Below are 26,101 nucleotides of genomic sequence, written 5' to 3' on the forward strand. Positions count from 1 at the left end.
CACAGTTGGGAATGTGCTGGGTCTCACCTAAAGCCAGCCTGTCTGAGTCTCACCCAAGGCCCACTGTGTACTACCTGGGTATTGCTGCTGGTTATTCAGGGCCCAAGGGCTCTTCAGTCAGCAGGTGATGAATCCTACCAGCACTGGGTCCTTCCCTTCAAGGCAGCAGATTCCCTTCTGGCCCAGGGCATGTCTAGAAAAGTCGTCCAGGATCTAGGGCCTTGATTAGGGGCCTCATGACTCTGCCCAGCACCCTGTCCTACTGTGGCTGAACTGGTATCCAAGTTGAAAGACAAAGTCCTCTTTACTCTTCCCTTTCCTCAAGCAGAAGGAAGGAGTCACTTTTATTGCTGTGAGCTGTGTTGCCTGGGATTGGGAAGAGCGGTGCAAGCACTCTCTGTGCTGCCCTGGTTGGTGTCTCACTAGGTCATGTTCCCCCAACTAGGTTGTGCACCCCCGAAGTCCACTGGCTCTTCAGCACAGCATTAGGACTGCCTAGGAGTTGCAATCCTTGTGGCCTAGACTGCCTTTCAGATTTATTTAGGACCCCAGAGCACTGTAGCCAGCGGAGGCAAGACTTGCCAAAACTCGACTTCTAACCACTAGGATGGGTGATTCCCCTTTGCCTAGGGCTGGTCTAAATGCTCCCTCCATCGGCATCAACTGAGTTCAGCCTAATTTTGCTTTCCACTCTGACAGAGCAGCACTGGATTCCCCCAAGCACACAGACTATCTTTCTGTGCCACATGGCCACTGCCAGGGAAAGGGAGAGGGGTGGCATTGGCAATTCAAGACCATCTTTCCTACCTGGTTTTAACTTCCTATCACTGAAAGAGGTACTGATTAGTTCAGCCACTTTGAGAAGCAGCTTGGAGATTTCTCAAGGAACTTCAAATAGAACTACCATTCAACCCAGCAATCCCATAACTGGGTATATGCCAAAAGAAATGTAAATCATTCTACCATAAAGACACGTGCACACGTATGTCATCACAGCCCTATTCACAATAGCAAAGACATGGAACCAACCTAGATGCCCATCAACGGTGGACTTCATAAAGAAAATGTGGTACATATACACTATGGAATACTAAAAAAGAACAAAATCATGTCCTTTGCAGCAATACAGATGAAGCTGGAGGCCATCACTCTGAACGAATTAACACATGAACAGAAAACCAAATACTGCATGTTCTCACTTATAAGTGGGAACTAAACATTGAGTACCCATGGACACAAAGAAGGGAACAATAGATACTGGGACCTACTTGACAGTGGGGGTTGGGAGGAAGATGAAGATCCAAAAACGACCTATCTGGTACTATGCTTATTACCTGGGTGATGAAATAATCTATACACCATACCCCCACAACACACAATTTACCCATGTAACAAACCTGCATGTGTACTCCCTGAACCTAAAATAAAAGTTGGAAAGAAAAATTTCAAGAAGTATTAAATACAAAGTAGCATGCCATGAAAAGTCTCCCTGTGCTACGAATGGAATGCCAAGTTTACTGTGTTTTACATTGCCACATAAAAGGGAATCTGAACAAAGCAAATGGAGAACATATGCCAGAGCCGAGCATGGTGGCTCATGCCTATAACCCCAGCATTTTGGGAGGCCGAGGTGGGTAGATCGCCTGAGCTCGGAAGTTCGAGACGAGCCTGGTCAACCTGGTGAAGCCTCATATTTGTATTATCTACCAAAAATGCCCCCAAAAAATTAGCAGGTGTGGTGGCACATGCCTGTGGTCCTAGCTACTTGGAAGGCTGAGGTGAGAGGATTGCTTGAGCCTGGGAGGTGGAGGTTGCAGTGAGCCGAGATCATGCCATTTGCACTCCAGCCTGGGTGACAGAGTGAGACCCCATCTCAAGGAAAAAGAAAAAAAAAGAACATATTCCAGAAAGGAAGTAATCCAATGAAGTCATGGGAAAAAAAAATGGCCCCACTAAAAGATGAAAAATATAAAAAAGATTAGAACTAAGTGTGTTTTTGGAATACTCAGGAAAGGAGTAAAAAAGAAAAGTAGAATATTTACAGGGAATAAAGGCAGTACTATTCTGCTGATGGCTCATATTGGCTAGGGAGAGCTAATGGTTAGATTTTCATGAATTATGTGAGTTAGTTTTTAAATACAGTCGTTATTAAAAATTAAACTATACTTGCAATTGAATGAACTGTGTTAAAATTATACTACAACAGATTTTATTGTTTCTGGGAAGATGATCAGTGTACTGTACATTGAAGCTCATTAAATAAAAAAAATTCAATCTGATAAAAAAGCAGTTCTTGGCCAGGCACGGTGGCTTACGCCTGTAGTCCTAGCACTTTGGGAGGCTGAGGCGGGTGGATTACGAGGTCAGGAGATCTAGACCATCCTGGACAACACGGTGAAATCCCATCTCTACTAAAAATACAAAAATTAGCTGAGTATAGTGGCGTGTGCCTGTAGTCCCAGCTACTCAGGAGGCTGAGGCAGGAGAACCGCTTGAACCCAGGAGGCGGAGGTTGCAGTGAGTTGAGATCGTGCCACTGCACTCCAGCCTGGGTGACAGAGCAAGACCCCGTCTCGAAAAAAAAAAAAAAAAAATACCTGCAAGAGTATCTGTGGTATATACAGAGGAGTAGAATTGCTGGAGCATGAGGTATGCCAGTGTTTAGCTTTATGAGATAATGCCAAACTGTTTTGCAGAGTAGTCATAGCTATTTTTTCTTTCATCAGCAGTGGAAGCGCATTCCTCATTGCCTTGCATCCTTGGTAATGCTTGCTATTATCTAACTTTAAAAGTTTTGCCAGTTTAGTGGTGTGAAATGTTATTTCATAATGATTTGAATGTACATTTCCTTGATTACAAATGAGGTTGAACATATTTGCATGTTAGGGGCTTATGCTTTTATGAAATTCTAAATTCTTACTCACTTCTGTTTCTTTTTTTTTTTTCTTTTAGAGATGAGGTCTCACTCGGTTGCCCAAGCTGGAGTGCAGTGGTGCAGTCATAGCTCACTGTAACCCCAGACCCCTGGGCTCAGGTGATCCTCCTACCTCAGTCTCCTGAGTAGCTTAAAAGAAAAATTTGGTAGAGACCGGGTCTCACTGTGTTGCCAGGCTGGTCTGAAACTCCTGAGCTCAAGCAATCCTCCTGCCTTGGCCTCCCAAAGTGCTGAGATTACAGGCATGAACCACCGCACCCAGCCTTGTCTTTTCCTTTTTGATCTATGGAGATTCTTTGCATATTCTAGATGCTAATAATTTGCCAACTAAATGTATTGTGAAGATCTTCTTAGTAAGTAATTGGATGTGGGAGGGGAGGAAGAAGTAGTATAGAATTACTCCTAGGTTTCTAGTTTGGGAAACTGATTGGATGATGGTACAATTAAACTAGGACATAGAATAGAGGGGGAGAAACAGATCTCAGGGAGAGGAGAATTAATTCGGAGTTTAAAGTTCCTATGGGATATTCAAGTGGAGACGTCTTAGAGAAATTTGGCTATTGGGCTGGATGTGGTGGCTTGCACTTGTAATTCCAGCTTCTCTGGAGGCTGAGGTCAGAGGATTACTTGAGCCCAGGAGTTTGAGGCTGCACTGAGCTATGATTGCACCACTGCACTCAGAGGAAGACCCTGTGTCTAAAAAAATAAGAGATTGAAAGAAAAAAAGAAAGAAATCTGACTATAGGGGTTTGGAGATTAGGCCAAGCTCTGTTATGCTACATTAGTTCTGTAGGATCTTATATGATGAGCCTTTCAGAAGATTACAGTTGGAAGGAGAGAGAGTGGTAATTCTCCAACTCATTTGTCTTCTGCCCATCCCGCCTTCCTCTCCAGGCCATGGATTCTCCAATCTAAATTTCTTATGAAATAAATATCCCAACCAAGTGACACACAAGACACTTCATCTTAGTTAATAATTACTTTATTAACCTTTTGGTCTTTCAACATTTAGATAGTCTTTCTCAATATTTCCAGGAGAGTACTTCATTTTTATTTTGAAAACCATTCAACACATTTATCTTACATAATATGCAGAGCATATATCTATCTGTATTTTTAAAATTTTCCTGTTACTTGTTGATACATAGTACATAATTACATAAGTTATTCCATGTACACTGAAAACAATATAGGAAATATATACATCTAAGACTTCTACTTTGTACAGTCTTTCATTAAATAAGAATTTTACACATACATTTTCAGATGTTTCTACCTTCCTGTATGTATTTGGAATTGTATGTAGGTAGCCACTGAAAGAATATGGGCCCCTTGGGAGAATGGCAGTGGAAGTCCATGAAGTAAAGGGCATTCTTTAAAAAGCAGATTGTATTATCATTTTGATTGCCTTTTAGTTATTTGAGATTCTGAGAATTCTGATAAACCCCAAAGCAGAAAGATTCCTTAGTACCCTTGGAAGATGGGAAAGGTGAGGGAAATACCGGAAGCAGGGTTAGGACTTGGCACATCCACTAAGAACATAGCACCACAGTACAGCTTACATTATAGTGCCAGGGTAGAGTTATTACTGAGTAGCTTAGGATGATGAACATTGACCTTCCTACAGGAGTAGTAGCAGCTGATTTGTGACCATGATTGGTCACCTTTTAATGGAACTGCAAACTAAGAACAATTAGGGCTTGACATATACTCCATGTAGGGAAGTGATGGGAGAGGCAGCCTCTGTGTGGTCCATTCTTGGCAGCACTTTGTTTCCCTCTGGTTTTAGGGAGATCTTTTAGACCTGTAAGAAAAGAAAGGGGACATAAAAGTGTGATATTCAGACTCAGACTTCAGACTGGGTTTTGCTTGGAACATATTCAGTTCATAGATAACCCAAAGATCCTCAGGTAAAGGATGTGATGAGCTTTCCTGCTGCTATGCATTCATTATGGATTACAGGGGCTCCTTTTTTTTAAAGCCATGAAAGACTTGGGGAAAATGTGTCAGTTTTGCTTAGATAGTTATAGCTGTACTTTAAGGTTGACAGGTAATCAGGGTAACTTCTAATACTTACCACGTAAGATGGTGCCTCAGCATTTAAATAAATGGAGGTAGGAGAGGGCATGGTGGTAACATACTTTTAAACCAGTGATTGCAAAGCAAACCACAATGCAAGTATTTCTGACTCCCAAGATTGCCATTTCCTAAGAGCAATTCTGCAAGCAAAAGCAAACCTACCTTTCCTTGCTAACTGCTTTCAGTAAATTCTTGATGGCCTTAGATTCTGGATTCAGACACCTCTTCTCACCCTTCTTTTTCATTGTAGCACTGGAGAAATAAATAGGGATGAAAATATTTAAAACAATGTTGGGTCAATAAAACAGATGGCATACACAGTTCTGAAGTCCGACATTTAAGTTGCACTCTGCATGTTTTTGTTTGCTGTACATTAGTTTTATAATCATCATAAACCCTTACTGATCTTTTGTTATTATCATTACATATTTAATACAGTATATAATTACAACCAGGGAAGTGATAATCAGATGGGATTTCACTCACATGATCTCAACATGTGGACAAAATTGACTTGGAGGAATAATTTCAAGTTTTTCTAAAGACCTTGGATTAACAGGTTGATTACTAATGCTGATGCAGGTACAGCGTACAGTTCTTGAGAGAGGTATTCCTGTAGGAAAAGAGAAAGGAACAGCAGAGAAAGTTAGCACAGTGTTCATGTTAGACATTTAATGTAGACTGGTGGTATTTAGCAGAACCTATATCCCCATATTAGCAAACAGTCACTTAATCTGAGGAGGAATGAATCGCATCATAACACAATTGTAAATGATTAAATAGTTGATTATCTGGAAGAAAAGAATTGCAGCTTATTGATTATAAAGTCTAACCCTTAAACACTGTTCCTGTGGTTCATTGAGCTTAGTTAGGTAAGGAAGTATCTATCTCATCTCTCTCCGCATTCCCTCATTTTCTCTCTCTATCCTCCCTCTTCCCCATCTCTTCTGTCCTCCTTCCCTTTTTCCTTCTCTTTCTCTTATTCTATTTGTTTTTCTCACTTCAATTCACATAAGTTTTATGATCTGAGGGAATCTCTATTTATTTCCCTCTTATTTATAAACATGCAGTGAAACTTTTACAAATACATTATTTCTGTATTTTTAGAATTTATACCTATTCCTATTTCTCATTTTACAAATTAAGTATCCTTTGATGTTCCTTACCTTGAATGCCACTTAGAGTCAGAAAGACAAGGCAGCAAATCAGAATGGTAGTTTGATTCATGGTGCTGAGACTGGAGATTCCTCTGCTGCAGGCTCAGAATATGTCTAAGCAGTTGAGGAATGTCTCAGAAAACGTGAGGCGAGTGTGCCGTATTTATCTGCAAAGGCATTTTCCCTCCCTAATTCTGATTGGATAACATTACAGTTGACTTAGCAAAACCTGCTGGCTGTTCCTGGGGAAGTCCCATGTTGCAAAATCGAAGGTATTATGTTTGTTTGTTGTAGTCTACAAGTATGGAATTTCCCTCTGCCCCACTTTTTTTGGTAATAGTGAATTAGGTTTCACTTTCCAAAACATGAACTGTTTCTTGAAAAAAAGAACTTCATTGCATATAGAAAAAAACAAAGGTTGCAATCCATTCTAACTATGCTTTTTCTCAACACTTAAACTTTTATAGTTAATTTCAGAGGCTATTTTAAAAAATATCCCCAGTAATAGAAATTTTTCATCCTTTATAGGTAAACCTAATTTTTTGGTAACAGCAAGTTGTGCCTGATTATTAGAACAGTGATTTACCTGGACAGTGCTCCTTGATCAAATACTGTAAAGTAATAGGATTGGCTTGCTCAGACAAGGTCAAAGATATGGAACTGGCAAGTATTTAAATAATTCAATAAATGCTTTGTTCATTCATAACACCATTAGATTAAGTAAACAGCTTCCAACATAACTATTTTGAGGGAAGGCACTGCTCATTTGGGTATCTAATTTCTGGTGTGTTAAAACAAGTTTCATGTCCTACAGCAGTCCCTGAATGAAAACATCATAAGATGGTATCTAGGATGGTGGGAGAAAAGGATTCATAGCTATCTTAGGGTTATTGTAAAAAACAAAGGGTGCTATTTGAGGAAATGAATTTAAAAGGGGAGGTATGCATAGAGACAGACCTTGGGAAAGCAGCTTGAGACAGGAGGGAAACAGGTTGATTTAAGATGGGGTTCAACTGCAAGGGACTGTTAAATGCAAAGGAAAAGAAAAAATGTGTCAGCCATTGAGCTAGTAACAATGATAACTGAAATTGGCACAATTTTAACTGGATGATGAATTGTGGCAAAACTTAATTTCTTAGCATTCAATAGTACTTGGCTGATTATTTATAGTAGCCAGCAGTAGAAACACATGATACTCATATAATGGAACACATGTTGAACCTGAAAGTGGAAATTTAACAGAATCCATGGATATAGTGGTCCTTGGTTGTATTCTTTGCGAATGATTAATAACAGGGAATCCAAGATGAATTACTGTTTCAAAAGCAGGCACCACCCAGCAATGAGAGATCTGAGGCAAGTGATATTTAGAACCTAGGAAGTTCTTTTCATAGTCAGCTGGGAGTTCTTTTCATAGTCAGCTGGGCTGCAACAATGCAGGGATTGGTCAGGGAATGGAAAAGCTTCCATCCTAGGATGAGGCTACTGTACCTGGCAGATACTGTCTCAGAACCTGGTATCAGGGGCCAAGAATAAAGCCTATATCTGCAAACTGGGCACACACAAGACATGGATCCTCAAATGCAGGAACTTCATCATTGGAACAGAGAGTGAGTTGCTTGGGGCAAATGGAGTTTGCTAGAGAGCTGACTCCCATGTTAATCTATTCTAGGGACTGGAATAGAGCTAAGCTTTCAAGCGAATAAGTCAGCGGAATTAGCTGTGGGAAACTGGAAAGACAAAAGAGAGGGAGGTGAGGTAGAGACTGACAGAACCCGAAAGACTTTCACCTAGCAAAGAGGTGTTCCTTCTGATGAGAGAAAGGCTTATGAGAAATAGTGACATGGAAGGATGCTTCCATGTTTGTTTATGCAGAACAAACATTTGCCTGTGAATAGAATGCCAACAAATTTCAGAGAAATGTCTGACATCATGAATGGAAGAGGCCCGGAAAAGTTCAAGATTAACCAATGAAAACAAGAGATGGTGATGGTTTTATTTTAGTTAGTATCTGAGTTGTCAGCTAAGATGTCTCTATATAGAAGACAATGTAAAAAGGAGATACTTGATAAATGGACTAAAAATCTGTTATTAGGGATAAAATATTTGATTTTTACTAAACATTGTATTACATTAACTGTGTGCCAGACATTGTTTGAACTGCTTTATGAATATTGACCATATTGACTCATTTTATCCTTATAATTTCTATCCTGACCCAGCCACTCTTCTATTTTTTTCACCATAGATTATTTTTACCTGTTCTAGAACTTCATATAAATAGAACCACTTAAGTATATACTCTTTTGTGCAAGACATCTTTTGCTCAGTATGTTTCTTAGATTCATCAATGTAGTTGCATGAATTAGTAATTTGTTTCTCTTTATTGATGAATAGTAATCCATTGCACAAACATATCAGTTTGTTTCTTGTTGATGGACACCTTGACTGTGTTCAGATTTCAGTTATTATATATAAATCTGCCACGAAGATTTTTGTGTAATTTTTTTTCTGGGCATATGCTTTCATTTTGTGGGGTACATATGTAGCAGTGGAACATGATCGCTTACTTTTTTTATTTTAAAAACCTAAGTGATCATGTCACTCTGCTGCTTAAGACCTCAAACAACTTCCACTTAGAATAAAATCTAAATTTCTAATTAAGCTGCTTTACTAAGTCCTCTATGATCTGGGTGCTACCTGTTTGTCCAACCTCATATCATTCCTTCTCAACCACTACAATCCGGTCAGTGGCCCATACACTGGCAGTTTTCTCCATCTGGAATGCTTTTCCTCCTGTTTGTCACATAGAATGTTCCTTCTGGACATTTAGATTTTAGCTGGCTTGTACCTCCTCTTGTCACACAATCTGAAGCAGACGTGACTTTAATTCTCTACATGGCATTTCATACTATTTGATATTCAGTTCATTCTGTTTTTTTAGTGTAATGTCTGTTTCTCCACACTAAAATGTATGCCCCAGGAGAACAGGGAACTGAAATGCATATGAGAGGCATTTGGTAAATATTGGATAGAAGGGTAGATGAATGAATCTTTACAGACTTTAAGTAACAGCATACAAGGATTGTATTTCAAGAAGTATTTCTGTTGGTTCATCAGATTTCTGAATTTGAACATGAGTATTATTGTTTTCCTTAGCTTTAAGAACCAAGTTTAATTTAAGAAGACTATAATTTCCCCAGAAGTTAGTTTAGATTTAGTTAGGTAAAATCAATACAGATATTCTCAGCTAGCTATAGGACAGACTCTTCATTCCAAGAACTCTGGTAAATATAGAGTGGTGCCCCCAAAAGCTTCTTAATTATTCACTGCTTTTTATCTGTAATTAAGGATCGAATGAACGAATGCAGGAATGCAAATCTCCTCAGTGCATATTATGTATATGGCCATGGACAGTGTTAGAAGAAGGAGAAGTAGACTTGTTCTCATTATTTTCTGTGCACTTTGTGTAGGGAACTAAGCTAATCTCAGGGAATACTAGAAGGGATAAGATCCAATATTTATCCTTGACGGGTTTACATTCTAATTGGGAAGACCAAAAACTATGAAACAATAAATATCAATAAGAGAAACTTTATAGGCCAGGCATGGTGGCTCACGCCTGTAATCCCAGCACTTCGGGAGGCCAAGGCGGATCACCTGAGGTCAGGAGTTCAACAACAGCCTGGCCAACATGGTGAAACCCTGTCTCTACTAAAAATACAAAAAATTAGCCGGGCGTGGTAGTGGGTGCCTGTAATCCCAGCTACGTGGGAGGCTGAGGCAGGAGAATCGCTTGAACCCTGGAGGCAGAGGTTGTAGTGAGCCGAGATCACACCATTGCACTCTAGCCTGGGCAACAAGAGTGAAACTCCATTTCAAAAAAAAATAAAAAAGAAAAAAAACCTTTATGATCAGTACCAAATGAGTGGTATAGAAAATAAATAACGTGGAGGTTCATAGGAGACTATACGTACTCATTAAGGTCAGAAGTTTTCAGAAGATCCCTCAGAAAAAAAGACCTCAGATGAGCCATAAAGTGTGAATCTTACTTAAATAAGTGGCCAGGAGAGGAAAGCTTGTGCAATTACAGATAAATGTCATTAAAAAATGGCAAAGGGGGAAGCCAACTAACCAGTCAGGAAGATTGGTGGTCTCATAGGAGTGATAATGCCTTGTTAGGATTCTGTAAAATCTGGTCCTTAGTTTTTCCAGTCCAGAAATTCTCATTTTTCCTAGTCATCCACGGTAAGCATATTCTCAGAGAGTTAACTCTGCTAACAAAATCTAAAAGAGACTAAGATGAAAATTAAAAGACTGTGTATCCATTTACAATGAGAACTTTTTCAGTGAGTAGGATGATTGGTTTTGGTATCCAAGTCACCCCTTTCCCAGGATCAGATTACCTATGAAATTGAATTAGTATCAGAACAGTGCATGGTGAGCAGAGTCAAACGAAGGACCCTTCTCGTTTTAAATGAGGGGTCTGCTCAGGGTAGAAACCTGACAAATGTGATCAGCATGGAAAAATCATTTAGAAAAAAAATCAAACTTTTAGAGACAGTAGCAAGACCACTATTACTTATTTCACCCAAAACCAAGACTGCATGTGTCATTTAAATAAAAATCTAACTGATAACTCTTTTTATATATTTCTCTCAATTTTTGCAAGGTTTATGGTATATTAACTTTCCTAGAATTCACTGATCTGAGTACAGTTTTGAAAGAAAATGAAAATCAAGGAAGTATCCCGCTTTAGTTTCTGTTTCAGTTGCTATTGATTTATCTTTAAGCCTCTGATTATGGCATCAGGCCAAAAAAGACAAGCATAAAAAAAGAAACAGTCTGCCCTGACAGACTAATGAGCATAGACCAAGGAAAAAATGCTTTCCCGGAAACTGTTGTGCTTAGAAGAAATTTTCTAAAAAGTGAGCAGGAGGACATCAGTGATTTCTGTGGACTGGGAATCCCCTCTGCTGGTGCAGAATGTGCCTTGGAAAGTATGGGAGAGGAGGGCAAAGCTTCCCCTTCATAGTTTTCACTCTGAGCTCTCAAAAGATTCCCTGAGCTCACGGTGTTTGGTAATACTGGTTATATACTTTTCGATTACCCATGCGTCTCATCTTTCATAGCCAGCCTAAGCAGAGGGCAAAATGAGTGCTGGCAAAGTGGGTGGTAGACCCTAACAATCATCATGGCGTTGGAGGAGGGAGGGGCTCAGAATAGCTTCTGTTTGGATATATTTTAGGCTATTCAGTGTTTCTGAACTCATGCACTTGAGAGGACTTTTACAAATATGGCAGATTTCATCATTTGGAGGAAGAGACAAAATTGGAGGACATTATAATAAAGGAAATGTGTTTGGGGGAAGTGTGGTGCATTTCTTTCTCCTTCCCATAAATATTTCAACAAAATAAATTAGAATTTTGTGATATTTTGTTCTGTTTTTAATCAAAATCTTTAGAAAATGTGTAGTTTTAATTTTAATTGATTGATCATTGGTTGTCTTTTCAGAAGAGGAATCTTGAGATACAATGTAGTTCAGTAGTGCATGTTATTCCATATTTTAGATTATCGTGTTTGGAATTGGTGGGTTCTTGGTCTCACTGACTAAGAATGAAGCCGCGGACCCTTGCGGTGAGTGTTACAGTTCTTAAAAATGGTGTGTCTGGAGTCTTTTCCTTTAGATGTTCAGATGTGTCCACAGTTTCTTTCTTCTGGTGAGTTCATGGTCTCGCTGACTTCAGTAGTGAAGCTTCAGACCTTCGTGGTGAATGTTACAGCTCTTAAAGGTGGCGCGTCTGGAGTTGTTCATTCTTCCTGGTGGGTTCATGGTCTTGCTGGCTTCAGGAGTGAAGCTTCAGACTTTCACAGTGAGTGTTACAGCTCATAAAGGTGGCACGGACCCCAAGAGGGAGCAGCAGCAAGCTTTACTGTAAAGAGTGAAAGAACAGGCCGGGCACGGTGGCTCAAGCCTGTAATCCCAGCACTTTGGGAGGCCGAGATGGGCGGATCACGAGGTCAGGAGATCGAGACCATCCTGGCTAACACGGTGAAACCCCGTCTCTACTAAAAAATACAAAAAACTAGCCGGGCGCGGTGGCGGGCGCCTGTAGTCCCAACTACTCGGGAGGCTGAGGCAGGAGAATGGCGTGAACCCGGGAGGCGGAGATTGCAGTGAGCTGAGATCCGGCCACTGCACTCCAGCCTGGGCGGCAGAGCGAGACTCCCGTCTCAAAAAAAAAAAAAAAAAAAAAAAAAAAAAAAAAAAAAAAGAGTGAAAGAACAAACCTTTCACAGCAGGGAAGGGGATCCCAGAGGGTTGCTGCTGGCTGGCTGGGGCAGCCTGCTTTTATTCCCTTATCTGGCCCCACACACATCCTGCTGATTGGTCAGTTTTACAGAGCGCTAATTGGTCCGTTTTACGGAGAGCTGATTGGACCGTTTTGACAGGGTGCTGATTGATGCGTTTACAATCCCTCAACTAGACACAGAGTGCTGATTGGTGCATTTACAATCCTCTAGCTAGACATAAAAGTTCTCCAAGTCCCTACTAGATTAGCTAGACACAGAGCACTGATTGGTGCATTTACAAACCTTGAGCTAGACACAGGGTGCTCATTGGTGTATTTACAATCCCTTAGCTAGGCATAAAGGTTCTCCAAGTCCCTACTAGACTCAGGAGCCCAGCTGGCTTCACCTAGTGGATCCCACACTGGGGCTGCAGGTGGAGATGCCTGCTAGTCCTGCACCACATACCTGCACCCCTCAGCCCTGGGGTGGTCAACGGGACCAGGTGCCATGGCGCAGGGGCAGCGCTCCTCAGGGAGGCTCGGGCTACACAGGAGCCCACGGTGTTGGGTGGGGGAGGCTGGGGCTTGGTGAGCTGCAGGTCCCAAACCCTGCCCCCATGGGGAGGCAGCTGAGGCCCAGCGAGAATTTGAGCGCAGTGCCAGCGGGCCGGCACTGCTGGGGAACCCGACGCACATCCGCAACTGCTAGCCGGGGTGCTAAGCCCCTCACCGCCTGGGGCCGTCGCAGCCCGCCAGTGCTCCAAGTGCAGGGCCTGCTGAGCCCATGACCACCTGGAACTGGTGCTGGCCCGAGAGCACCCTGCACAGCCCCGGTTCCCGCCCACGCCTCTGCCTCCACACCTCCCTGCAAGCAGAGGGAGCTGGCTCCCGCCTTGGCTAGCCCAGAGAGGGGCTCCCACAGTGCCTGCGGTGGGCTGAAGGGCTCCTCAAGCATCTCCAGAGTGGACGCTGAGGCCGAGGAGGCGCCGAGAGCCAGGGCTGCTAGCATGTTGTCACCTCTCATTATCATTTAGTTTTCTTCAACCTCTTACTGACAGTTTGTCTTTGTGAACAATTTGAAGACGAATGCTAAGTCAGGATTTATTGTATAGAGTCTATAACTCACACTAGGGCATTTCCAATTTAGAAGCAGTTTATTGAGCAGCACCAAGGAACTATGAATACATCTGTACTTATGCTGCCAGGAGTTTTAGGACATATTCTTCTTAGGTACTTAAGTGAAACTATGGTCAGTGTTATGTGTTAATCTCAGACTTGCTCAATTTCATTACCAGTGTCTGATAAATAAAATTTCCAGACAAGGCAAGAAGAAGCAACTAATATTGCCTCATTCACCCCTTCTCCAAAAAAAAAACCCAGTTTTTTTGTGTGAGTACTACTTATAATCCACAGAATGTGCTGACCCTATCATAAAGATTTCTAATTGTTGGCTATGAAAATCTTTTCAGAAACAGATACAAAGAGGTATATTAATTCCATGTGAGCATATTAGGTCCCGTACTCAGTAGCCAAAAATAATTAAGTATAATCTTTCCTTTTCTAATAGTATTATCCAAAACTACTCCATTTGTTTGAAAGCTCTTCTTGGCTAATTAGAGGAAACAGTCCTGAAATTTTAAGTCACTGTGGGTGTTTGGCTTCTTAAGTTCCATGTATTTAAAATTGAATCTGCAGTTTTTTCTGCTAAACTACATCTTCCCCCTCATATCCCTATTTCTGTTAGTGACAGAACTATTCTTTCAGACGTCAAAAGTTCAGTCTTTTTCCCTTGTTTCTTCTCTTGCTTTAAAATTAGATTCAAATCCTTAACATGTTCTTTGTTTCTTTTTCTCAGCTTCAACTTTCTTTTTTTGATATGGAGTCTCACTCTATGTAGCCCAGGCTGGGGTGCAATCATGCAATCTCGGCTTACTGCAACCTCCGCCTCCCGTGTTCAAGCGATTCTCCTGCTTCAGCCTCCTGAGTAGCTGGGATTACAGGCATGCACCACCACACTCAGCTGATTTTTTTGTATCGTTAGTAGAGACGGGGTTTCACCATGTTTGCCAGTCTGGTCTCGAACTCCTGACCTCGTGATCCACCCGCCTCGGCTTCCCAAAGTTCTGGGATTACAGGCGTAAGCCACCGTGCCCAGCCTCAGCTTCAACTTTCACGTCCAATCTATCACTGTCTTGATTCTTTCTGTAGAGTGTGCTTGTCATTATATTTCTACTCTTACCAATATCACCTTAGTTTAGCCCTTCTTCTTTTTATGATAGTAAAATACAAATAACATAAAATTTCCCATTTTAACCATTTAAAAGAGTATGATTCAGTGGAATTCAGTACTTTCACAGTGCTATGAAGCCATCACCATAATTTAGTTCCTGAACATTTTCATCACCCAGAAACCTCGTACTCATTAAGTAGTTACTTCTCATTAACACCTCCTCCAAGCCCCAGTCAACTAATTTGCTTTCTGTTTTTATGGTTTTTGCCTACTTTAGATATTTCCTATAAAATGGAATCATACAATATGTGGTCCTTTGTGTCTGGCTTTTTTTACGTAGCATATTTTCAAGGTTCATCCATGTTGTAGCATGTATCAGTACTTCATTCCTTTTTATGGCTGAATATCTATTGTGTGTGTATACCACATTTTATCCATTCACTTGTTAATGGATATTTGGGTTGTTTCTGCTTTCTGGCTGTTGTGAGTAATGCTGCTACGAACATTTGTGTACCAGTTTTTGTTTAAAGAGCTGTTTCAGTTCTTTTGAGTATATATCTAGGAATGGAATTGATGGATTATATAGTAATATATAATTACTATAATTCTGTTTAACTTATTGCAGAGCCAGCCCCATACTTTTCACACCAGTATTTTCCAAAACGTGGGACACTACCATGTACATTGATAATAACATTTAGTATCAGTGAATTATTCTTTTCTTAACTTCAATCCCTCTGATTAATTAAATCAGGGGGAATATTATTTTTTTCATTGTATTTTGTTTTATCGTTACATTTTATTTCCATGGCATGTATTACCATTTCACATGTATAGTAGTGAAAGTTTACTTTTGATGTTAATATATGTAAAATAAAGTGGTATATAGAGTTTCTAAAAATATAATGAAGATCAAACAGAGAAATGTTAAAAAAAATTGTAAAGATGATACGAGAATGCCTTGAAGTTTTGGAAATACAGACCTGAGCTATTACAGCTATTGCAGCAAATCCCAACTGATTTTCCTTCTCCAGTCTTTCTCACTTTCAATCAACCATTCATGCAATTCCTAGAATATTTTCCAATGACTTTGATAGGGTCACTCTGTTCTTCACAGACATTTGTTGAATCCCCATTTTGTACAGAGTAAAATTCAAGGTTGTTTATCTATGTTTTCATGTCTTTCATCCCTCCAACCAAACGAATCTAATTATGATTCCTAAAAATCACTTTATACTTCCTACTACTGTACATTCCCTTATGTCATTCCTCTGCCGTAAATTCCTTTTCCCTTAGTTCATATTGCCATTCAATAGGGTCTGATATGTACCAAAAACTGTACTGTTGGCCTGGACTGCAATGGCTTTCTTTTACACTTATGAGACAGCAGATAATAGGCACAGAAATAATTCATTAATTACAATGGCAGTAAGTAGTATGATAGAAAAATAGAGAGTGTTATGGAAATAAATAAATAGGACATCTGATCTAATTGAAACTGAAGGGGTGGTTTCAAAGGCTTCTTGGAGAAAATGTCATTTAAGCTGAGACCTAAGGAATTAGTAGGCGTTAGCTTAATGAAGAAATGGACAGAGAGAATAGTATGTGCAAAGGTACCAAGGTGGGGAGGATCTTGGCTCAAATATGTTAATTATTCATATTTCATATATTTATTTTGCTATGAAGAACTTTAGGTATATGTTTTCTTCTCAATAATAATGTACTGGCCTATAATATTTAATATACTTCTTACAAATACCAATTTATCGTGCAGCCTTAACTCTGTAAATTTTTTTTTGAGGCAGGCTTTTGCCCAGGCTGGAGTGCAGTGGTGTGATCACTGCTGACTGCAGCCTCAACCTCCCGGACTCAAGTGATCCGTCCACCTCAGCTTCCCAAGTAGCTGAGACTACAGGCATGTGCCACCATACCCAGCTAATTTTCATATTATTTATGGAGATGAATTTTTGCCATGTTGCCCAAGCTGGTCTTGAACTCCTGGGCTTAAGCCATTCACCTATGTCGGTCTCCCAAAGTGCTCAGATTATAGGTGTGGGCCACCATGCTCAGCCAACTATGTGAATTTTTATTTTTAAAGAGACTTAAAAAAAAATCAGTGTAGTAGTCAAAGATTAAAGATTAAAGTCAAGTCTTTTTTTTTTTTTTTTTTTTTTTTTTGAGGTGGAGTTTCGCTCTTGTTGCCCAAGCTGGAGTGCAATGGCATGATCTTGGCTCACTGCAACCTCTGCCTCCCAGGTACAAGCGATTCTCCTGCCTCAGCCTCCCTAGTAGCTGGGATTACAGGCGCGTGCCTCTACACTCGGCTAATTTTTTGTATTTTTAGTAGAAACGGGATTTCACCATGTTAGCCAGCCTGGTCTTGAACTCCTGACCTCAGGTGATCTGCCCGCCTCGGCCTCCCAAAGTGCTGGGATTACAGGCATGAGCCACCCCACCCAGCCAGATTCAGGTCTTAAAACTATCCAGGGAATTTATATGGAAGTCCCATCTCTATATAGAAATTTATATAGATTAATATAACAATTTATTATAAATCTGTTTTGTATCTATGACCTGTATAATAATACAATATATATACCTGATTATAATCCTAAAATAAATATTTTTATTTTTCAAATGTACGGGTGCCTATATAGAGAGTACTGCTGTCAGTCAAGGCTTTTGGTTACATGCAGAGAAACCAACTCTGGCTATCTTAAGGAGAAAAATAATTTAGTTGGAGATTGAAGAATCCACAGGACAATGGAGAATAAGTCTTGGAAAATGGACAAAGACCTAAGGGAGCTAGGTGATAGGAAGGACTAGCCAGAGTCATGCTACAGGAACACACATTGGGAAGCCACTACTGTAAGACTTTCATTGTTGTTGCTGCTGCTGCCAGGCTTTAAATAATTTTCTTACTCGTAGTATCTTTGTGATGCCAGTTGGAGTTCAAAGTCTAGGGTAGAAACAGCATGGCTGAGTCCTTGTTGTGGCTATAGGAGAGGATCTCCTCTCTTTGGATTCTCTCTTTTGGCCTCCCTCCAACACTCACATAAGGGATTTTCTCCAAGTAAGAAGGGGGTTTGGACTATCAAGACCTCCCCCCACTGACAAAACAAACAACTGTCTTTCCCACCTACCCATTAAAATATATTTCTAAACAGTTCTGCATGATGATGGATAGGCGTATGTTTCTGAAATATAAGGCAAAATTTTTAAAGGCATCTCAAATGTCCTGGAAAGTATGTAGTTGTTGTTGTTTTTTTTTTTTTTTTAAAAAGAAAGGTTGTGGTAGTTTATTAGAGAAAAAAATGACTTTGATTCTTTAAACTAGTCTTGAGTATACCCAAATTTTATAGTATATAGGCATCAAAAAAGAAATTTATTAGATTACGTATTTTTCTAAGAGACAGAATTACGAAAAGTGAAGGTGATTGCCAGATATACATTTGCTTATTTTTCAACATTTTTCTTTGGTAGACAAAAACGTTTTATATTTCAAATGTGTCCAAGATATTGCTATCATTTATACAAATGGATAAAAACACAAAGTACAGTAAACACACATATCCTAATTGCTTCAAAACATCTCAATGAAAAACAGTTGAAAAACATCAAATTAAGACCAGTGCTACCAATTTGGTTATGATATATGTGCACTTTTGCCAGTATCCCATAGTGTATAATTTTTTCATAGTACATTTTATGAATTACATTTCATGAATTGGTTATAAAACAAACCAAATGATGCATAAGAATGTTTCCCTATATACTGATGTGCTACATGATATTTGGAGAAAGAAATGTGTATTTGCATGAAAAAACATTTGAGGAATGTTTTACTACACATAGATGCTTTTGACTCATAAGGGCTTGACTCCAGTAATAATGTCAATGTCTCCACTGTAACCACAGATAGTAACATAGCATAAAGATCAATACAGAGAGATGACTTCTAGAGACAGAAATGTTCTCATAGTCACAACAGAATAGTTATAAACATCAAATCTAGAAGGTTCTCTAGCCTAGAAATGCATGAATGTATAATACAACAAGTAACAATGTGAAAGCACTTTGTAAACTCCAGTGGTAAGGAGCCTTTCTTAAGGTAGCTTTTTCTAGAAATCCATTTAATTGTTGGACTACTTTGGGCAGCGGAATTCTGATTGTCATTCATTCAGGAAGACTGTGTTTCTATTTTTGGTCCTTTCGCCCACCTTTCATCCTTCACATAACTGTACAAAAGTTGAAAGTCACAAACCTATAGAAAAGTCTCAGTTTCCTACTGCAGAATTCTTGTCATTTCAGTAGTCACAGTTAAACTTGTTCTAAGTTTTTCAAATCCTCTTTTCCAGGACTTCATATGTTTTGATATTTTTAAAAATTCTTTCTTTCAACTTTCTGGAATAAGAAAACAAGAGTTTTATTTACTTGGACTGTTCTTATTTCCCCCAGGACATCTAGAAACATATAGTAAGAAAGGGAAACTGTTACAACCAAGGACCCCTTAACAGAATATTTCACACAGGATCATAGCAGAATCTTTCTGTAGTTGTCCATATTATTTTCTTTTTCAAAAGATCTGTCTTGGATAAAACAGATTATAACATGGGAGTAATCTGGTAACTTACTTTGATTATAAGTCTTGCTTGCTTCGATTTGGGATTTAGGCATCGTTGTCCTTTATTTTCTTTCAGGGTAATACTGTTAAAAGAACATACAAAAGAGTCTTAAAGTTTAGATGCAAATACATAAACAAAAAAGCCTGCACCATTGTCATCTTCAGCAAGTTCATTACTTACATCACTTCTATTTTGTCACAGTTGTTACTTGGGTAAATTATGGAGGCTTTCTCAATATCTGCCACTTTCACTGCTTTTATTCCAGGGCCTATGCAAAGACAGCGTCCTCTTTTGAACATAGGGAAACCTAGAATAGATCACAGCATTAGTTAGTAATGCATCTGATTGCAACAGATGGCTGTGGTTTATAACTGGTGGCGAACGTGAGCAGAATTTTCATTAAGGGTGAAGATAGTAATTTGTCAAATAGCACTTAACACAACTATTACTGGGAAAAGAGTTAAGTAAGATGTTGATTAATTCTCTTTAAATTTGTAAGCGAATCACTAAAAAACGGGAAGCATGAAGGAAGTTTATTGGAGGTGAAGCTTGTTTTGCCCCCTTGATTTTATCCTCAAGTATTTTCCCAGAAAGCTTGTTAACATGATCGCTATATAAAATCTTCTTAATAGACACTTAAAACTGTTGCTAAAGGCTCTTGCCAGATATTCTAGCCAAATCAAAAATTCCATGAAGTCCATAATTTCTAGTTTCAATAATCATCTCTAGTACCTTAAACACATCCATCATTTCTGTGCTAAAGCTGTGTAACTTCTAATCTGTGAGATTAAATATAACTTTATCATGTCTTCTAGGATAAAAGTGGAAGAAAAGACATTTGAAACATTAGAAAAGGAACTTATAGGTTGAGAAATAAAAAGTCCTGCTTACCTTGAACAACCGTAGTACACAATATCATAGCTAAGGCTATAGCCATGCCCTTCACACTCATGTTTGATTTTTTCTGCTGCTGCGATTGCTGCCACTGCTGCTGCTGCTGCTGCTGCTACTTCAGCTTTGCTACTCTTCTTGGAAGGAGTAGAAATGCTGAACATGAAAGGAAATTGACAATTGGTATATATAGAGCATTTTATACACCCGGCAATCCTTTTATGGCACAGGAATTTCCCTCTTTGAGTCATGCACCTTTCTTGCTTCCAAGAGTTTCTGTTTTGTTCTCTTCTAAATGCTACTGTCCCTTCCTATTTGTAGTAGTGTTGAAAGTGATAAGAATGTGAAAGCACTGTGTAAACCCAGATGGTAACCAGCCTTTTTAAGGTAGCTTTTCCTAGAAATCTGTTTAATTGTGGTGGGCAGCGGAATTCTGATTGTCATTCATTCGGGAAGACTGTGTTTCTGTTTTTGGTCCTTTCACCCACCCTTCATCCTTCACATAACTATACAAAAGAATATTCTGAGAAGCTTTTTCTTTATCATCTAACTTTTTCTTTCCAGTTCAAACTCTTATGATAGATAAGGCCTATATTATTTGACACCAGATGACCTTTTCATATTTTTGCCTGTAAATGAGTGCCTAAAGAAGTTTCCCTGTGCTTCTGTATTTATGTCCATATTGTTTTGCATTTTCAACAATTTTTACTTTATATATTTTATTTATTTTGTTTTGCTTTATTTTATTTTTAAATTTAATTTAATTTAATTATTTTATTTTATAATTATTTTATTCTGCGAAGCTTTTATTACAGGCAGATGGCAGGGGGCTCAGTCCTTCGCAGCTGCTTTCCTCATGGCGGTCAGGACGTTGCTCAGCTCCTCCTGCCTTCTCTTGGGGCAGATGTTTGTCCCTACCCTTTTCTTGATGAATTTGAGGGCCCGTTTGACCTTGGAGACCTTCAGTAACTCCATGCCACGTCACTCGTTAGGGGTGAAGCCACACACCTCTGGGATCATGTCCCACACAAACTTAGTGTGTTTGGTCAGGCGCCCACGGTGGTTGTGCCTGGGCTTGCTCACGTTCTTGGTCACCTTGTGGCCCTTATTGAGGCCCACTATAGGGTAGTACAGAGTCATGGCTTCTGCCCTCCAATGGTGGCCATGGCGGAAAACTACTTTATAAATATTTTAGCACTGTTACTTAGTACATGAAGTTGTATGAGTTGTGTTAGGGATCATAAAAAAAAGTGATCCTCTTTCCTCATGTGATAGTTTTACCTCTGAGATTCTACTTTGATGTAATTCCTATCTTTTTTTGTCTTTATCTTTTCCTGTTAAGCTTCCTAAATCTTTGTTTTAAGTGTGTCACTTGTAGACATTTAAGAAAATCATATCCAAGGAGCTTTCTAATGGGTAAGCTTAATAAAATACATTTACTGTTTAACTGGTAATCTGTAATTTTTAAAATGCTTCCTTGCTGATTCTTTATGTTTTCTTTGATTTCTTTCTAACTTTAAATATGTTTTATTTAACTTTTTGAAGCAATTTTTTTTTTTTTTAATGAGATGGGTCTTACTCTGTCACCATTCTGGAGTCGAGTGGCACAATCACAGCTCACTGCAGCCCTGAACTCCTGGCCTCAAGCAGTCCTCCTGCCTTGGTCTCCCAAAGTGCTAGGATTACTGGGATGAGCCACGGTGCTTGGCCTTCCTTAAGTAATTTGAAAGGAATACACTGTTTTACATTTCGATATTCTTAAAATTCTTTAAAAAGATTTTTACTTGAATTTTTCTAATTATTTACATCAACCATCAATAATATTTTTTTAGCTCCTATCTTTGTAACATAAGAAAATCACTGTAACTTTCTTTCAAGAATTTTTCTCCTATTTCCTAGTTTTACCAATAAAAGTTGGTATAATCTGGGAATTTATAGCTGGTTTATTACTTTTAGATTATTATTTTATCTTATTCAACTTCTTTTTTTTTTTTGAGAATTACCATTTGCATTTTATCTTTAAATTATATATTTATTTAGATATAATCCTGCATTTAAATTCTTTAACAACCGTGACTAATCTTTAAAACCTCTGAAAGTCTTTACAGTAGTCACCCATTAAATGAGAAATTCTAGAAATAATTCGTAAGTTTTAAATTGTGCACTTTTCTGAGTAGCATGATGAAATCTCACATCATCTTGCTCCATGACTTCATCCCATCACATAGACATTTTATCATCTCACAGCATCACAAGAAGAGTGAGTACAGTACAATAAGATATTTGAAGAGAGACTACACAGTCACTTAACTTTATTACAGAATACTGTTGTAATTGTTCTATATATTACTATTGATGCTGTTACTGTGGCTAATGTATAAATCAAACTTTCTTATAGGTTTGTATGTATAGAAAAAACTACAATATATACAGGGCTCAGTACTATCTGCAGTTTCAGGCATTCACTGGGGTCTTGGAACATATCCCCCAAAGATAAGGTGGGGGGGCTAGTATATTTTAATTAATTTCCAAGTAACTGGAATATTCTTTCCCTCTTTTCCGTTAATTCATTTGACATATGTAAATAGAGACTAATTTTTCCTTAGGAATATGGGTAAAGTAAAAGGAATGTGTTTGTGGAGCTCATAAATCCTTATCTGCTATTATTTTTTAATGTTGCTTTTCATTTTCTCAGCATTAGAAACACAGTAGAGCATAGTTAATAGGGGAGGCTCTGGAGTCAGTCTGTGTTCAAATCCACACTAGATTATTTATTTATTTTTGAGATGGATTCTTGCTCTGTAGCCCAGGCTGGAGTGCAGTGGTGTGATCTCGGCTCACCACAGCCTCTGCCTCCTGGATGCAAGTGATTCTCCTGCCTCAGCCTCCCAAGCAGCTGGGATTACAGGTGTGCACCACCACGCCTGGCTAATTTTTATAGTTTTAGTAGAGATGATGTTTTGCCATGTTGGCCAGGCTGGTCTCGAACTCCTAACCTCAGGTGATCCTGCCGCCTCAGCCTCCCAAAGTGCTGAGATTACCGGCGTGAGCCACTGTGCCCAGCCCACATTCAATTATTTATGAACAAGTTACCTCAACTTTTTGAGGCTGTTTGCTCATCTATAGACTGGGGATAATAATAGTACCTTTTTTTTTTTTTTTCCTTTTGAGATGGCATTTCTCTGTGTCACCCAGGCTGTAGTGCAGTGGCGTGATCTCGGCTCACTGCAACCTCCGCTTCCTGGGTTCAAGCGATTCTCCTGCTTCAGCCTCCCAAGTAGCTGGGATTACAGGCATGTGTCACCACGCCCAGCCAATTTTTATATTTTTAGTAGAGATGGGGTTTCACCATGTTGGCCAGGCTGGTCTCAACCCCCTTTTTCATAGGGCTGTTATAAACTAGGTATTAAAAGAGGTAATGCATATTAATCATTTAGAAAAATATGTGGCACTTGAAATGTATTAACTGCTATTACTATTATCAGTGTCCTTTTCTGAATTGGCATACCACATCTAGCTTGTTTTCAGCTGTTTTTCAGCATTAACACAAACACAACCACTTAATAAAAGATTAGTTGACATTGTTATAGCATATCAAAATATTTTAAATTATAATAACCATGAATATAAAAATAGCACACTAATCATAAAAATCACTTACAGAAAGTGCATGAATGCAATAGCATAGTTCAAATAATACAGACAATAGTGAATATTTCTGCTTACTAGCTAAAGTTGTGTTGTCATATAGCTTTGGGGTAAGAGAATTTCTTAAATAGGGATTCTTAATTAATTTTTTTAAAAGACCCTGGAAATTGATATTATTAAACATATTTTTACAGTATACTGTTTTAAATAGAAAATAGACATAATTCAAATTTACATAAAACATGACTAAACTCTTCCTTTTGCCTTCACGTGTGAATTACTACTTAGCTGTGTAGAAAAACTGTGGATCACAATTTTCTCCTTCAGTACTCTGCTGGGAGTCCTGGAATGTATCCCCCAAGGATAACGAGGGGGCTACTGTATTTTATTTTCTAGTGTTTTATTTTCTTCCTTACTGCAAAGGTAATATCTGATATATTAAAAAAAATTAGAGCGGGGCATGGTGGCTCACGCCTGTAATCCCAGCAGTTTGGGAGACCGAGGCAGGCGGATCACTTGAGGTCAGGAGTTCGAGACCAGCCTGGCCAACATGGTGAAGCCCTGTCTCTTCTAAAAATACAAAAATTAACTGGGTGTGGTGGTGCATGCCTGTAATTCCAGCTACTTGCAAGGTTGAGGCAGGAGAATCGCTTGAACCCAGGAGGTGGAAGTTGCAGCCAGCCAAGATTGCGTCACTGCACTCCAGCCTAGGTGACACAGTGAGACTCCGTCTCAAAAAAACAAAAAGCTAAACATTAGAACATATGTAATAAGAAGAACCTTACCACCAGAGATGACCACTATTTTAGTTTTCTTCCCTCTGGATGGATACACACATACACTGGATACACACACACACACACACACACACACACATTTCACCTAATAAGTGCTGTATCAGACTATATCAGGTTCCCCCACGCTGCCCCGCCATGTGTCAGGGACTATAAAGATACTTCAGAAGGAGACAGAGGAGAAGACAGGGAGAAAAAAAATTCTTCCTTTTCCTCTGTGAGGAAGACTACTGCATAATCTTCCTCACAGAGGCTGCTGCTTGTGTATGACCCTAGAGGAGGGGGCTATCCCTTGCCCATGTAGACACATCTTTGTCTGCTTTTCCTCAGAGCTAAATTAGTTTGAAAACTGAGGGAGGTTTATTTAGTTCTTCACTTCTTCAGGTGATAGATCCAAGATTATGCAGAGTAAGGAGAGGGATTGGTTTTGTGCTGTAACCTTTTCACTTCATCTCCTTGAACCACTAAATAAGCCTAATTAGGCTTTAGCAGGTGCTAATATGGTTGCTCTCTCCTTCTATAACACTCTCTCTCTCTCTTTACTGCTCTTCCTCCCAGTTGTTCCTGCCTTAGAGTTTCTTGGAAAGCACTACTCTTTTCTATAGTAGTTCATTTGTTCATTTACTCATTCATTCAGCAAATGTTTATTTTAGATGTCTGTCACATGTCTGGCACTCTTTTGGGTATTAGAGATAGAACAGTGAACAAAACTCACCAAGTTCTTTCCGTGTGTTGCAAATTTCAGAACCTTCTGCCTTATTGTAGAAGTTAGTCTGCCTGATTACTGCTGGCTCTGTAGATGTGTGGGGTCAGACGTGTCTTCAGGATTGTGACTTGTTCTGGCTCTATACTCTCTGACATCACATGAGGAAGATTACCTTCTTTCACAGCATCTCCTCATCTGGTGAGCCTGAGAGATCCCTATTTTTTATATTGGTATAATACGGTTTTTCTAGCATGGAATGCACTTTCCTCTCTTTTGAATCCTTTCCTTCCTTTTAGTCTTGATGTCTTCATGAAGTCTTTTTCATTACATCGTGGTGTCTTCTTGTCCTTTATACTTTGTAGAACTTACTGTCTTTTCTAACTTTATCCAGTAGAAATATAATGCAACGCATGTACATAATTTTAAATATTCTGATAGCCACATTTAGAAAGTAAAAAGAAACAGATGAAATTAATTTAAATATATTTTCTATAATTAAGCACAAAAATATATTATCATTTCAATGTGTAATCAACGTGGATATAAAAATATTAAACGAAATATTTTACCTTTTATTACTAAGTCTTCAAATTGAACTAGCTACATTTCAGATGCTTGATAATATGTGTTTAGTGGCTACCATATTGGACAGTGAAGGTCTAGTTATTCATTTGGCATGTATTATATGCTGACTCCATACTCCATACTTATTTTAAACTAAAGCTGAGGTTGGAGAGGCAGAG

The 26,101-nt window shown here is 39.1% G+C and overlaps 3 protein-coding genes and 1 pseudogene across 5 annotated transcripts in view; 1 reads left to right on the plus strand and 3 right to left on the minus strand.

Annotated features, from left to right (window-relative positions):
- The window catches only part of ART3 (ADP-ribosyltransferase 3 (inactive)), a 96,224-nt gene that overhangs the window by 5,973 nt on the left and 64,150 nt on the right, over window positions 1-26,101 (plus strand). The gene's annotated exons all lie outside the window — the stretch shown is intronic.
- On the minus strand, window positions 3,902-6,307 carry CXCL10 (C-X-C motif chemokine ligand 10). Its single transcript, XM_050790891.1, has 4 exons — window positions 6,181-6,307; window positions 5,501-5,627; window positions 5,177-5,266; window positions 3,902-4,739 (listed from the first exon to the last, which is right to left on the minus strand). The coding sequence occupies exons 1-4, from the start codon at window positions 6,239-6,241 to the stop codon at window positions 4,721-4,723; spliced, it is 297 nt and encodes a 98-aa protein (XP_050646848.1). The 5' UTR covers window positions 6,242-6,307; the 3' UTR covers window positions 3,902-4,720.
- Window positions 17,973-20,841, minus strand: CXCL11 (C-X-C motif chemokine ligand 11). Of its 2 annotated transcripts, none has more exons than XM_050790892.1 (4): window positions 20,211-20,839; window positions 19,500-19,626; window positions 19,329-19,401; window positions 17,973-19,098 (listed from the first exon to the last, which is right to left on the minus strand). In XM_050790892.1, exons 1-4 carry the CDS (start codon window positions 20,269-20,271, stop codon window positions 19,075-19,077), a joined length of 285 nt encoding a protein of 94 aa, XP_050646849.1. In that variant the 5' UTR covers window positions 20,272-20,839; the 3' UTR covers window positions 17,973-19,074. The 2 variants fall into 2 exon arrangements, with proteins under 2 accessions (XP_050646849.1, XP_050646850.1); XM_050790893.1 differs by having other exon boundaries at window positions 18,079-19,094; window positions 20,211-20,841.
- On the minus strand, window positions 21,042-21,350 carry LOC126954437 (60S ribosomal protein L36-like; annotated as a pseudogene).

This window comes from Macaca thibetana, chromosome 5 (assembly GCF_024542745.1).
Source record: "Macaca thibetana thibetana isolate TM-01 chromosome 5, ASM2454274v1, whole genome shotgun sequence".
Lineage (NCBI taxonomy): Eukaryota > Metazoa > Chordata > Mammalia > Primates > Cercopithecidae > Macaca > Macaca thibetana.